This window comes from Hemiscyllium ocellatum, chromosome 10, assembly GCF_020745735.1.
Source record: "Hemiscyllium ocellatum isolate sHemOce1 chromosome 10, sHemOce1.pat.X.cur, whole genome shotgun sequence".
Lineage (NCBI taxonomy): Eukaryota > Metazoa > Chordata > Chondrichthyes > Orectolobiformes > Hemiscylliidae > Hemiscyllium > Hemiscyllium ocellatum.
This window is the reverse complement of record NC_083410.1, coordinates 23,857,853-23,873,150: the sequence shown is the minus strand read 5'-3', so window position 1 is coordinate 23,873,150 and position 15,298 is coordinate 23,857,853. Positions and strand designations below refer to the sequence as shown.

The 15,298-nt window shown below is 42.9% G+C and overlaps 1 protein-coding gene across 1 annotated transcript in view; it reads right to left on the bottom strand.

Moving 5' to 3' along the window:
* The window catches only part of ryr2a (ryanodine receptor 2a (cardiac)), a 551,531-nt gene that overhangs the window by 246,828 nt on the left and 289,405 nt on the right, over window positions 1-15,298 (bottom strand). The window contains exons 32-34 of the mRNA XM_060830792.1: window positions 10,628-10,788; window positions 7,654-7,813; window positions 1,883-1,969 (exon numbers count right to left, since the gene is read on the bottom strand). Of these exons, the coding sequence (XP_060686775.1) occupies window positions 1,883-1,969; window positions 7,654-7,813; window positions 10,628-10,788 (408 nt within the window). The remainder of the gene's footprint in view (window positions 1-1,882; window positions 1,970-7,653; window positions 7,814-10,627; window positions 10,789-15,298) is intronic.

Here is a 15,298-nt window from a genome sequence, read left to right as displayed (position 1 = left end):
ACAAAGCAAATGCCCTCCCTTTTTTCTCAATTAATTATCACAATAATAATATCAGAGGTTAAATGTCAGCCTCATCCCTTTTTATCTACTCAGTTAATATTATGAACCAGTGAAATAGATTATACTGAGAGAAGGGATATGTTGTAATTTGACTAATGCTCCGCTTTTACGAGCTAGAATCCCTACAGTGCAGAAACAGGCCATTCAGCCCAACAAATCCACACTGACCTTACGAAGAGTAACCTACCCAGACCTATTCCCCTACATTTACCCCAGATTAATACACCTAACCCCTACACAGCTCTGAACAACTTAGCATGGCCAATTCACCTAACCTGCACATCTTTGGGTTGTGGGAGGAAACCAGAGCACCCAGAGGAAACCCATGCAGACACAGGGATAATGTGCAAATTCCGCTCAGACAGTCGCCTGAGGCTGTAATTGAACCCAAGGCTCTGGTGCTGTGAGGCAGCAGTGCTAACCACTGAGCCACTGTGCCACCCTACCATACATTTGGAGTACAGTCTTACATCAGAGGTTTGCTTACAAAAATATTACATTTTACATGATGCCTTTTTCACGTAGTGGTAAAATATTTACCATTGATTTTTGAATTTCATCATTTGATTTCAATATCTGAACCTTCCATGGACTGAAATGGTTTCACAAAGGAAAAACACAGAGTTAAAATGACTACAGTAATCACCTGACCAAATGTCGACCAACTGTGTAAAACCAACCAACAAAAACAGACAATCCAAACCAAAATCAACATGTCATGAAAAGACACTGAAGCCAATCAACCATACATAATATGAACAACTCATTGTCTTCAATCTGGATTTACACTGTTACCTGATATTTCACATATTGGAGATGGATTTGTGACTGCAGAATTAGACAGTGTTTTCTCTCTATTCAGATGGACAAAGTACACAAGGATGATACATTATGGCAGCACAAAGATATCTGTAGTATTTGCAGCTATTGTTGATCCAGAATACTCCTAACTATTCCTGGTCTCAGGTTAAAACCTCTGGACTTGACCCCGCGAAGATTTTATCACCCTCTTGGACTGGAAACTGTCCCCTTCAACTTGAGTGTTTAATATCACATCTTCATTATTTTTCTTGGTATTAGCAAATAATAAGATTGCTCTTTATTTCACTCATGAGAATTTTGTAATTGGCTCCCATGTGATCTAGATAATTTCACTTTGACTTGTCAGGAATAACCTTGTAGTGGAAAGGAACTTCAACATTTGTTTTGGCCAATCACAGAGGTTAAAAATTGTTATGACTGGGTGAAGTTTGGTCAACCTGTAGTCAGGTGGTTACTGAGGCTTATTATTTTTAATAGCAATATTTCTGTTGAAAACCCACTTCAGTCCATAAAAAATTCCAGGTGTTATAACCGAAGAATGAAATTCAAAATTCAATACTTCACATTATCACTAGTGTGTTAGGTTGCTACATAATGATGGGAAGAGTATGATCGGCAATGTATTATTTTTCTGCTAAAGTAAACCTCTACTTCATAAGGCCTGTCCCTTTAAGTCCACAGTAAATAGGAGGTGGTAAAGTCAAAATCTTACCGATTGTATATTATTAAGAACCTGTAAATTTGAACCTACAAGTGAATGATCGTGATATAAAATAATTGTTTTTCTTTCTATTGTCCTAAACATTCAACATTATCTGAACTGTGAGAAATATCTTTTAATAATGGATAGATAGTTGTCTTAACAGCCAGTGCCTGATAAAAATCACCAATTCTACACTCGCAGACAATTTTTGTAGCTCTATTGCAATGCTTCATTGACTTCAGGAAAGCCTTCTCACTGGAAGCACGCAATTTGGAACTTAACTCAAGTGTTACTTACTTTAACTCTTCCGAGTTCAAACTGGAACACATTGGGACTTGTGGCTTGTGCAAATACTGCTGCAAACAGTTTGGTGCTTGGTTCCACCTAAACACAGAATGAAGATCATATTATTGCTGAGGAAACTGAGTGGTTATGGTCAATATTTAGAAATACAGCCTACTTTTCTATCTTGACAGTCTGAGTTCATTAAGATAATTGAATCCTTGCATTTCAAATGGTTAATAACATGCACATCAGTATTTCACTGGACATACCCACAAGTGCTCAGGCAAATTAATATAGCACTTTCCAACAATTATCTTGGTGATGTTTTTGTTAAAGTGGGACCTACTTAGAATTATAAATTAGCAACAAGCCCACAATAATCCGGAAGATGAATAAGTTATAATGCAGTCCATGCCACCCACTCATCCATCACTTGACTTGTACTTCATTTTAATTATTTTTATAACTCGCAATGCATGAAGCAATTTTAATGCAGCGTACTCTGCAAAAATCCATTGCAGAGAGAAGCTCATTGCAGCCAGTATACAGAAGGATTCAGGATTCCTGAATGAAGGGCTTTTGCCCGAAACATTGATTTTCCTGCTCCTCGGATGCTGAGCTTTTCCAGCACCACACTCTTGACTCTAATCTCCAGCATCTGCAGTCCTTACTTTCACCTAGTATACAGAAGGATGCTCACTGATGACTTGATTTCCTACTGTTTTTACAACAAGTTCCAAAAAATATTGTTGAAAATTGGTCAATCACAGACATCACAATCCATCATCAGTTCTTACATAACAAAAATGCTGTGTAGTGAGAAAATTTTCATTATCTTAATGCACTTTCCAGTGATATTCAGATAACCATGATATGAGGATAGGCCTTCTATAAAAGTGTCAGATACTCTCAAGACACAAAACTTGAGCTCTTTAAGAAAGAAATTATATGAATTAAAAATCAGATTTTTTTGGAGTCAGATGTTATGACTATTGATTTGTTACATGCCTACAATGATGCAACTCAAAATATGTCATTGCCTATGGGATAAGAATATGATTTTCCTGGGTCTTAAAATTCATTCATTATAGGGGTGTGGATGTTGCTGGATAGGCCAGCATTTATTGCCAACCCCAATTTCCCTTGAAAAGGTGGTTGTGAGCTACTTCCTTGTATTCTGTGTTCCACTGCAGCAGATTTGGTAGAACTGAGCTGTCCATTTAGAGGCAATCAATAACATTACTGTGGGTCTGGAGTTACCTAGTAAGAAGAGCAGGTTTCCATCTGTTCATGAGTGAAGTAGGCAGGTTTCTATTATAATCAGTATTTTCATAGGAACATAGGACACAAAAGCAGGAATTGTGTTTGCAGTCCTTCATTCTTGCTTCGCCATTAGATAAGGTCATGGCTGAGCTTTTGAGGCTTTCTACTTTCTTATCTGACCCTGGCATTACCACAGACTCTCTTCAATCAAAAAGCCATTTAACTCATACAGCCTCTATGGCTTTCTGTTCAGAAGAAACCATCGAATAACCACGAAGAAAAGATTTCTCCTCAAGTCTGTGTTAAAAGGAGACCCTGAAAGAAAGGAATTGAGTTTTCTATTTCTACTCTCCCCCACTAGAGGGAAAATCCTTCCAATAATTGTTGTGTCAACTTTTTTTCAGGATTTTAGATAAGAAGGTGACATCTCACTCTTCTAAAATCCAAGGATATAAGCCCAACTTGTTCATGGTCATTTTCTTGGTCTCCACTGCTGATACTTGTTTTCTATATCAGATTTGTAAAAGGAGAAGCATGATCTTAGTGACTGTCGGCAGTGAGCTCAGGGGATCTGGGTTGGAGGTTATTTCTCCTCTCACTTGCCCAAAATTTACCCACAAAGTTAAAGCTGCTGGTATCTCACAAGGCACGGGCCTTGCTCCTGTCAGATGCCAAATACATGGCCACTTACTGGGCTGAAGGGCAGGCAGATGGTCTGATGCTTCCCCTCTATCAAACCAGTCAGAGCAGTTGACACAAAAGCTACCAGCTAGGTCTTCTCAGTTCCTCTATTTCCAAACCCACTGCTGGAATGCATAGGTTCCACCCAAATGCTAACTATTATGGACTGTTGTAAAAATCCATCTGGCATAGTAAGTCCATTTGGTAAGGACAGCAGTTTCAGTTCAACAGTAATGGCGTTGACTTTTAACTGCCCTCAGGAATGGCCTTGCTAGACCCCCAATTCAGGGATGGACAACAAATGCTGGTTGAATGAAAAAAGGTCTTTTGTATATCACCTGGTATCTTAGCAGAAAAGCCAAATGATGATCTGCTTCACCACAGAATGTCATATAAAGCAGTACAGCAAAATAACCAAAACAAGAAACACAATATTACACAAAGAATATTTGAAAACCGGAGATTTTCCTAAAAATCTGCGAATCCTGGAACAAAAGAAACTTGTATAACTCAAGTTCATTGATATTTGGTAGTTGAAGGAAATAGATCAAAGTGAATATCTCTGATGAATTATGGCAAGTGTAATGAAAGGTGTGTGGTTTTAAGTAGACATGTAAATTATTTTGGATTTCAAATGAATGATTAGTAGCTGTTGGTCAGTATTTTTGTGAAGAGATTAATAACTAACTTTGTGTTTTATTTCAGAGCCATGATTTTAAATCAGTATGTGTAAGAGAGTCAATGTTGGAAGATCGCTTGGAGCTTAGTTGAAGATTGCTTATATTGTGGGGTATACCAAAGGAAAGGACAAAAAAAAGACTTTATTTTAGCAGAAGAAAGGATGGGCAAGTTTTATTTTAAAGCTAATTAAAACTCTTGAGTTCATTTCAAAGGAGACCTGACGCAAGTCAGATGCAAGAATAGCTTCTCCTCGACAAGGGAGTTTCTTCAGAGCAGTTAAGGGAATCCATTACCTCAGTGTAACGGCTTCAGTTTGTGAAAACTTCCAGATCAGTTATGTTTGGTTAAGAGCTCAGTTGTGTGAATCAAACAGAAAGGCTTTACAGGTCACTGGACTGGAACTGAAAATAAGAGGTTAAGTCAATTTACTGATTTGATAGGGAAAGAATATTTCCTAGGATTTTGATTAATTATTAAGTGATGGAGTTGGGGAGTGGATGAGATTATGTTTAGCTAGATTTTTAAAATCTTTTAAACTCTGTTATATGTAGATAGTTTATTTTACTTTTCCTTCTCTTTCAATAATAAACTTTTGTTTCATTGTTAAAACTGTATCTGCAGCCTTGTGCACTTACAAAATACAACACTGAATTAGACAGAAATAAAATATGATCTATCAAGTCAGGTTTCATTCTGGGATCTGACTTGACGAATAGTAACATCAAGATTAGAGTGGTGCTGGAAAAGTACAGCAAGTCAGGCAGCATCCAAGGAGCAGGAAAATCGACGTTTCGGGCAGGAGTCCTTCATCAGGAATGAGGCTGGGAGCCTCCGGGGTGGAGAGATTGATGGGAGGAGGTAGGGCTGGGGAGTAAGAAGCTGGGATTGCAATAGGTGGATGGAGGAAGGGGTAAAGGTGATAGGTCAGAGAGGAGGGTGGAGCGGATAGTTGGGAAGGATGATTGACATGAGGATGATGCTGAGCAAGAAGTTTGGAACTGGGGAAAGGTGAGGGGAGGGGAAATGAGGAAACTGGTGAAGTCCACATTGATGCCCCAGGGTGAAGGATTCTGAGGCGGAAGATGAGGCGTTCTTCCTCCAGGCGTCGAGTAGTGAGGGAGTGGTGTTGGAGGAGGCCCAGGACCTTTATGTCCTCAGCATAGTGGGGGTGGGAGTTGAAATGTTTGGCCACGGGGCGGTGGGCTTGATTGATGCGGATGTCCCGAAGATGCTCCCTGAAGAACTCTGTGAGAAGACGTCTGGTCTTCCCAATTTAAAGGCGACTGCATCGGGAGCAACGGATACAATAAATGACATTTGTGGAAGTGCAGATGAAACTTTGATGAATGTGGAAGGCTCCTTTGGGGCCTTGGATGGAGGTGAGGGGAAAGATGTGGGTGCATGTTTTGCAATTCCTGCGGTGCCAGGGGAAGGTGTTAGGAGGGGATGTTGGGTTGTTGGGGAGCATGGACCTGACCAGGTAGTCATGAAGGGAATGGTCTTTGCAGAAAGCAGATGGGGCGAGGAGGGATATATATATCCCTGGTGATGGGGTCCATTTGTAGATGGCGGAAATGTCGGCAGACGATGCAGTTTTTGTGGAGGTTGGTGGGGTGGAAGGTGAGGACCAAGGAGGATCTGTCCTTGTTGCAGTTGGAGGGGTGGGGTTTGAGGACAGAGGTATGGGACATGGACGAGATGCATTGGAGGGCATCCTCAACCACGTGGGAGGGGAAATTATGGTCTTTAAAGAAGGAGGCTGTCTGGTGTGCTGTGGTGGAACTGGTCCTCGTGAGAGCAGGTACGGTGTAGGAGGAGGATTTGGGAATAGGGGATAGCATTTTTGCAAAGCATATGGTGGGAGGAGGTGTAATCCAGGTAGCTATGGGAGTCGGTGGGTTTGTAAAAAATGTCGGTGTTGAGTCAGTCGTCATTAATGGAGATGGAGAGGTCTAGGAAGGGGAGGGAGTTGTCAGAGATGGTCCAGGTGAATTTAAGGTTGGGGTGGAATGTGTTGGTGAAATGGATGAACTGCTTAACCTCCTCGCGGGAGCACAAGGTGGCGCCAATGCAATCATCAATGTAGCGGAGGAAGAGGTGGGGAGTGGTGCCGGTGAAACTGCAGAGGATGGATTGTTCTGTGCAGCTAACAAAGAAACAGGCATGGCTGAGCCCATGCAGGTGCTCATGGCTACCCTTTTCGTCTGGAGGAAGTGGGAGAAAGAGATATTGTTGAGGGTTAGGACCAGTTCAGCCAAACGAATGAGAGTGTCAGTGGAAGGGTACTGTTCGGGATTTCGGGAGAGGAAGAAATGGAAGGATTTGAGGCCCTGGTCATGGCGGATGGAGATGTAGAGGGACTGGATGTTCATGATGAAGATGAGGGGTTGGGGGCCAGGGAAACACAAGTCTTAGAGGAGGTGGAGGGTGTGGGTGGTGTCCCAAAGGTATGTGAAGACCTCCTGGACTGGGGGAATAGGACAGCATCGAGGTAGGTGGAAATGAGTTTGGTGGGACAGGAACAGGCTGAGATGATGGATCAACCAAGGTGATCAGGGTTGTGGATCTTGGGAAGGAGGTAGAATCAGGCAGTATGGGGTTCCTGAACTAAGAGGTTGGAAGCTGTAAGTGGGAGAGATTTCCTGAGGTGATGAGGTTGTGTATGATCTGAGATATGATGGTTTGGTGATAGGGGCTGACGTCAAGGGGGAGGTAGGAGGAGGTGTCTTCGAGTTGGTGCCTGGCTTCAGCACTGTAGAGGTTGGTACGCCAAATTACCACTGCACCCCCTTTATCTGCTGGTTTGATGGTGAGGTCGGGTTTGGAGCAGAGGGAGTGGAGAGCTGCGCATTGTGAGAGTGAGAGGTTGGAGTGGGGAAGGGGGTTTAGACAGGTTGAGGCAGTTAATGTCCCGGCGACAGTTGGAAATGAAGAGATCGTGGGGTGGGTAATAGGCCGGCACGGGGTGTCCAGGTGGATGGAGTGTGTTGGAGGTGGGAGAAGGTGTAATAGTAACAAAGCGGGTAAATGGGAAGTTGTGGTTCAGATTAGACTTTATCTGATTGAATGATGCAACAATGTGGAGAGGCAGAACGGTTTAATCCTGATGCTATATAGGAGAAAAAGACAGGTTATTCCTTCCATTCAATTTAACATACCTGATAATACGTATTTAATTCCTTGCCATTGGCTGTGAATGTCAGTAAGCCACTGGCAGTATCCACTAGACAGCCTATTTCCAGCCCATTGTTATTACGGCTCTGTCCAGGGCTTGTGCTTTCTCCTGCCCACACCATGTAGCAATTGCTTCGCTTGACGCTGCATTGGAAAAACATTTATAGAAACATTCATCAAGGTAGACAGAGGATGGCTAGAGTCAAAGAGCTTGAGCTCTGCAGCAATCATCACATTTCTTTGTCTCTGATGTGAAAGCATCTCTTAGTTCAGCAATTGTAGCTTTGCATTTTTTGGCATAATTTCTATACCCATCTGTCACCTTTCTCCTCTGGGTATCACTGGGATACGGTTCCACTACCTCGCACAGCTGTAGAATATGCCACACAGGTGACCATTCTCTATTTATGAGTCTAGGCAATGGGTCTTTGAGGTCATTTAATAGTGTAAACAATGTAGCCCAGCTGCTGATATGTATCCCTGCATTTAAAAACTGTTTTTTTTCTCCTGTTAACACTGGGACAGGAAGATCAAAGATAGAGTCTCGCAGCTATCCTACTCGTGAAACCAAGCAACCACATTCAGAATAGAAACATTTTCAGCATGTTGCTCATGACTAATTGGTCAGATATGTATTATTATGATATTGGGCTGCTTGCTTAATGCTATTTATACTACATGACACAAGCTAAATCAAGTATTAATTGAAACATTTTCACAGCAATTTGTTTGATGCTTTAATAGGAAGCAATAGGAAGATTGGTGGCACATTGGCTCAGTGGTTAGCACCGCTGCCTCACAATACCAAGCACCAGTTCAATTCCAGCCTCGGGTGACTGTCTGTGTGGAGTTTACATGTTCTCCCTGTGTCTGCTTGGGTTTTCTTTGGATGCTCTGATTTTTCTCCCACAGTCCAAAGATGTGCAGATTAGGTGAATTGGCCATGCTGAATTGCCATAATATCTGGGGATGTGCAGGCTGGGTTAATTAGCTATGGTAAATGCAGGATTAAAGGGATAGGGTAGGGGTGGAAGGGGGTCTGGGATGCTCTTCAGAGGGTTAGCATGGACTCAGTGGGCTGAATGGCCTGCTTCCACATGTAGGGATTTTATGATTGAAGAATGTTTCCAACTGATTCCAAAACAGACATTCAACAGTTGAAAATCGAGAAGTGACTTCCAGAGCTACCCAAGTGGGTGAACATCCCACCCATTTGATTTCAGCAAGGCTCTAGCTACTTAAATAAGCAGGTTGGGATGCTATATCAGTTACAATTCTACCCCAATTGTATTAACTTACTGACCTAACCAATGCTCTTTGAAAGGACTGCTGCAGGCTTCTTACAAAACAACTGAAGACTCATTTGCATTTTATTTTCAGAAGGCTATTAAAAGCTTCAGTTCATTCCTCATACAATCGCCTCACATCGCTTAAGCTCCAGAAGTCACCAGCTAAAAAGTTTCTTGTCTCTTTAAGATGCTCCTTAAAATCTATCTCACTAGCCAAACTTTTGGTCATGAGTCCTAATACATCCTCATGAGATCCAATGTCAAATTATGTTTGATAATGCTTCTGTCAACTGTCTTGAGGTGTTTTACAATTTTCAGGGTGCTATCTTAATGTACATGCAACATCGTTCGTCAGTCAACAAACTGTCAACCCTCCTTACCCAAACCCTTTGGACTTACTGCTGGAACGTTTCTTGGTTGTGCAATGTATATATCTTGCACTGCATACTGTGCAGACTATTGCATAGCCATCCATGCATGCATGTTAAAAGTAATGTTGGTTGTGCACATGGTCTGTTTGTTGCACTGCACAGGACATCTGGATTGCTGCAAACCCATGCAGTTTAGAGGGAACATTACTTGTGATGTAACAAATTTTTTTTATTTTGATTCTTCGAACATCATATTATCACCCAAAGTTCAACAAAGGGCTGACATCATTACTTCTGATGGTCCTCCTTGTTGATTCTCATTCAGCAAAGAAAAATATTGACCTCATCAAAATCATTCCTAATACTATCCCATCTTGTGGTGTAGTTGTAGTATCCCTACCCTTAGACTAAGAGACCTGGGTTCGTATCCGACCTGTTCCAGAGGTGTGTAATAACATCCCTGAATGGGGTGATTAATAAAATAGGTCAATTTAAAAAAAAGTCTGGATTTTATAGCCCCCTTAATGGGTTGGACAAAATTCTACAGGGTGCTGCATCATTGCCTACCCAACCAAATCTCCGCTGCCCTATCTCCCAAACTATGTGAAATTTTATGGAGGGTGGAGAGACAATTGAGGGGGGTGTTATGAGTCTCTTATTTAGGGCCCCTCAGTCCAATGGAAACAAGCACCAACCAATGACTCCCCCACCCCTCCACTATTCCAGATCGAGGGAGTCATCCTCCCTTTCAAATCTGCCTCCCCACATCTCCCCCAGCCTCGTCAACCCAGTCCTGAACCACGCAGTAAGACCCCAATCCAGGATCTGCCTAAGCTTCTCAGCATAGCAAGACACCAAGGAGTCCCAGCAGCAGCCACCACTTCTAAATCCTGCCCTCAAAGTTGAGAGTTCTTCCTGAGGATGGGGACGGAAGTCTTGCCTGAAAATAATTAATGTTGCTCCCAGAATAGAAGCACTGCACAGCAGCGATCGTAATCATTAGGAGGTGGGGGTCGGGACCATGTAGGCCCTGTAGTCAAACCCCTCAATTCTCCTTCATGCTAAAATTTTCTTCTCCCTTCAATAACTCAGGTCAAATTATGACCTCATTCAGCCCAGTCTCCAAAGCTATTCCTGATATTTTGGGACATGACTGTCTTCAATACCTGCATTTTATAGAAGAAAAAGGCTTCTTCCTCCAAACAGTTACTTATCCAGAAATTTGCCTTATTTTCTCCTATAATCAACAGTTTAGTCATGAAATTATTGCTCGGTCCAGTTACAATCCAACTCCTCACCTTTCATGGACTTTTCCTTTCTCATCTCCAAGTGTTACTGTCACAGTGCGAACCTTCTCCAGATCATAAGCAGTGTCGTACTGATGAAAATCTGAGGTAATCCAACCGACCCACACATTAGCCGGCTCCTGACCAGGAAATATTCTCACAGAATAATAATACTGTAAAAAAGCAAACCGTGATTAGCAGAGAGGCTAACATCACACACTCTCCATTTCTTTCTCTCAATCTCCAGTCATTCACTGTTACTCTCTAAATATAACAACAATGCACAGGAAGTGATGTTGCATGGCCTTTTCACTCACTTACTGTAAAGTAGAACAGGTTTATGTTGCTGACTAGTGTGGACTTTCCCCAGATACTGGGGAAAATAATCCTCAGCAATAAATCCCGAATCACAATTGGCAATTTTTTAAAAACTCTATGCCACTGCAGACATGTTTGTCACTGTTGTTCAGTGTATTAGACAGATGCCATTTCCCTCTGAATTACACCCCACTGTCTAAATGGGGTTAATCCATATCCAGCGAAGCCAAGACACTGTGGGCGGCACGGTGGCACAGTGGTTAGCACTGCTGCCTCACAGCGCCTGAGACCCGGGTTCAATTCCCGACTCAGGCGACTATGTGGAGTTTGCACGTTCTCCCCGTGTCTGCGTGGGTTTCCTCCAGGTGCTTCGGTTTCCTCCCACAGTCACAAAGATGTGCAGGTCAGGTGAATTGCCATGCTAAATTGCCCTGTAGTGTTAGGTAAGAGGTAAATGTAGGGGAATGGGTGGGTTGAGCTTCGGTGGGTCAGTGTGGACTTATTGGGCCGAAGGGCCTGTTTCCACACTGTAAGTAATCTAATCCAATAATAAAAAAAAATAAACTTCCAGAGCTGCTTCCAGTGAAACTTATTCTGCTGCATAAATGAGGTAACAAGTGAGACAGAACAGAATTGACATCTGCAAGCACTTAATCATGCAATTAAATACAAATGCAGCATGTACCTGCCAATGCTTAATAGCAAACACTAAAATCGATACCTGAAATCTTAAGACTAAATCATTCATTTTTTTTATTGACTCAGGCGACTTGTTGATCACTGACTGGGCCAATATTTATTGCCCATCACTTGATGCCCTTGCGAAGGTGGTGGTGAGCTGCCTTCTTTAACCCTGTAGTCCACACGCTATAGGATGACCCACAATGCCTTTCGACAGGGAATTCCAGGATTTTGTCCCAGTGGTAGTGAAGGTATGGTAATACATTTCTAAGTCAGGACAGTGAGTGGCTTGGAGGGGAACTTGCAGGTGTTGATGTTCCCATATATCTGCTGCCCCTTGTCCTTCTTGATGGAGGTGGTCATGGGTTGGAAAATGCTGTCTAAGTACCTTTCGTAAATTCCTGCAGTGCATCATGTAGATAATACACACTGCTGCTATTGAGCGTCGGTGGTGGAGGATATGTGATGCCAATCAAGCAGGCTTTGTCCTCGATGGTGTCAAGCTCCTTGATTATTGTTGGAGCTGCAACTATCTAGTCAAGTGAGAATATTCTATCACACTGCTGACTTGTGCCGTGTAGATGGTGAACAGACTTTGGGGAGTCAGGAAGTGAGTTACTCGCCACAGTATTCATAGCCTCTAACGTGCTCTTGTAATTATGATTATGTGGCAAGTCCAGTTGAATTTCTGAGTGGTGCTGGAAAAGCACAGCAGCTCAGGCAGCATCCGAGGAGCAGGAGGAGGAGGGGGAGGAGGAAAAGGGGGATTCAATTACAGTAATATCATTGAATGTCAAGGAGCGATGATTAGATTGTCTCTTATTGGAGATGATCATTGCCTGACATTTGTGTAGCATGAATTTTACTTGCGACTTGTCAGCATAAGCCTGGATATTGTCCAGATCTTGTTGGATATGAATATGGTCAGCTTCAGCGTGTGAGGAGTCGCAAATGGTGCTGAACATTTTGCAATTATTGGTGAACATTTCCACTCTGACCCTATGATGGAGGAAAGGTCTTTGATGAAGCAGCTGAATATGGGTAGGCCTAGGACACTGCCCTGAGGAACTACTGCAGAAATGTCTTGGAGCTGAGATACCGACATCCAACAACCACTGACCATCTTCCGATGTGTCCGGTATGACACCAACCAGCAGAGAGTTTGTCCTTGATCTCTAGTGATTCCAGTTTTGTTGGGGCTCCCTGAGGCCACACTCATTCGAATGCAGCCATGATGTCAAGGGCTATCAATCTCACCTCACTCCTGGAATTCAATGCTTTCGTCCATGTTTGAACCAAGTCCATAAAGCAATAAGGAGCTGAGTGGCCCTGGCAGATCCCAAACTGGGCATCACTGAGCAGGTTATTGTTGAGCAGGTGCTGTTTGATAGCACCGCTGAAGACACCTTCCATCATTTTATTGATGATCAAGAGTAGACAGATGGGGCAGTAATTGGCCGGGTTTTTAATATACTGAACATACATGGGTAAGTTTTCACATTGTTGGGTAGATGCCAGTGTTGTAACAGTACTGGAAAAATTTGGCTAGGGGAGAGGCAAGTTCTGGAGTACAAGTCTTTAGTTCTATTGCCGGAATATTGTCAGACCACACAGCCTTTGCAGTATCCATTGTCTCAAACTGTTTCTCGATATAGTCAGCATGGTTTTGTGAAGGGCCAGTCGTGCCTCACAAACCTTATTGAATTCTTTGAGAAGGTGACTAAGGAGGTAGACGAGGGTAAAGCGGTTGATGTGGTGTATATGGATTTTAGTAAGGCATTTGATAAGGTTCCCCATGGTAGGCTACTGCAAAAAATAAGGAGGTATGGCATTGAGGGTGAGTTGGAGGTTTGGATTAGGAATTGGCTGGCTGGAAGAAGACAGAGGGTAGTGGTTGATGGTAAAGGTTCATCTTGGAGTGCAGTTACCAGCAGTGTTCCGCAAGTGCTGTTTGTCATTTTTATAAATGTCCTGGAGGAGGGGCTAGAAGGCTGGGTGAGCAAGTTTGCGGATGAAACGAAAGTCGGTGGAGTTGTTGACAGTGAGGAAGGATGTGGCAGGTTACAGCGGGATATAGATAAGCTGCAGAGCTGGACAGAAAGGTGGCAAATGGAGTTCAATGTAGGTAAGTGTGAAGTGATTCACTTTGGTAAGAGTAACAAGAAGATGGAGTACTGGGCTAATGGTTGGATACTTGGTAGTGTGGATGAGCAGAGGGATCTTGGTGTCCATGTATAAAGATCTCTGAAAGTTGCCACTCAGGTAAATAGTGCTGTGAAGAAGGCATATGGTGTACTGGCTTTTATTGGTAGAGGAATTGAGTTCCGGAGTCCTGAGTTCATGTTGCAGTTGTATAAGACTCTGGTGCGGCCGCATCTGGAGTATTGTGTGCAGTTTTGGTCGCCATAGGAAGGATGTGGAGGCACTGGAATGGGTGCAGAGGAGGTTTACCAGGATGTTGCCTGGTATGGTAGGAAGATCATATGAGGAAAGGCTGAGGCATTTGGGGTTGTTTTCATTGGAGAAAAGAAGGTTTAGGGGTGACTTGATAGAGGTGTACAAAATGATTAGGGGTTTAGATAGGGTTGACCATGAGAACCTTTTTCCACGTATGGAGTCAGATATTACGAGGGGGCATAGCTTTAAATTAAGGGGTGGTAGATATAGGACAGACGTTAGGGGTAGATTCTTTAGTCAGCGAGTCGTGAGTTCATGAAATGCCCTGCCAGTAGCAGTGGTGAACTCTCCCTCTTTTATGGGCATTTAAACGGGCATTGGATAGGCATATGGAGGAAAGTGGGCTAGTGTAGGTTAGGTGGGCTTGGATCGGTGCAACATCGAGGGCCGAAGGGCCTGTACTGTGCTGTATTTTTCTATGTTCTATGTTCTATGATATCACATGCAGGGAATCAAAATGGGTGAAGACTAGTATTAGTGACGCTGGGGAACCACTTAAGAAAGCCAAGATGGATCATCCACTTGGCACTTCTGGCTGACGATTGCTGCAAATGCTATAGTTGTATGTTTTGCATTGATGTATTGGGCTCTTCCATCACTGAGGGTAGAGATATTTCTATAGCCTCTACCTCCAGTGAATTACATATATAACTCAACACGCATTTTAATTTGGCCCAGTATGAGACCTGGCAGCATCAGCAATGGATACATTGGAAAGATGGTCCCAAAGCGGACTCATGGCAGCAGCAGAGTCAAGTTTGGGTCAGTACAGTATTCGGCAGCATCAGCAGCATCTACATTGGCAAGATCCATTGAGGACTCATAGTGGTACGGGCATCAGTGGAGGCGAGATGGAGCCAAAGTGTGGTGACTTTTGTTCCAATGATGGCAGCATAACGAAGGGGGCTTGTGCCTAGCCATCAGGCCCATGGCCCATGGTGGAGCAATTAACAAGAGGGACTGTAAAGATGGATATTTTTTCTTTACTTCTCCATTTTTCTTTACACAGTCTTTACATTCTTTTTTAAAACTTTTCTGTGTTATCATATGGCACCGGAGTGTGGCAACACTATCCAGCACGTTTTTACTGTATTTTGTGACAATATACACATGACAACATATCAATAAGATCATTTACCTTCACTAGCTTTGTTTCAAATACAAGAAACAGATTTAACTCCAAATTTTAGATTTGGTACCAAGAAAACAGAAACAGCAGATGATAGA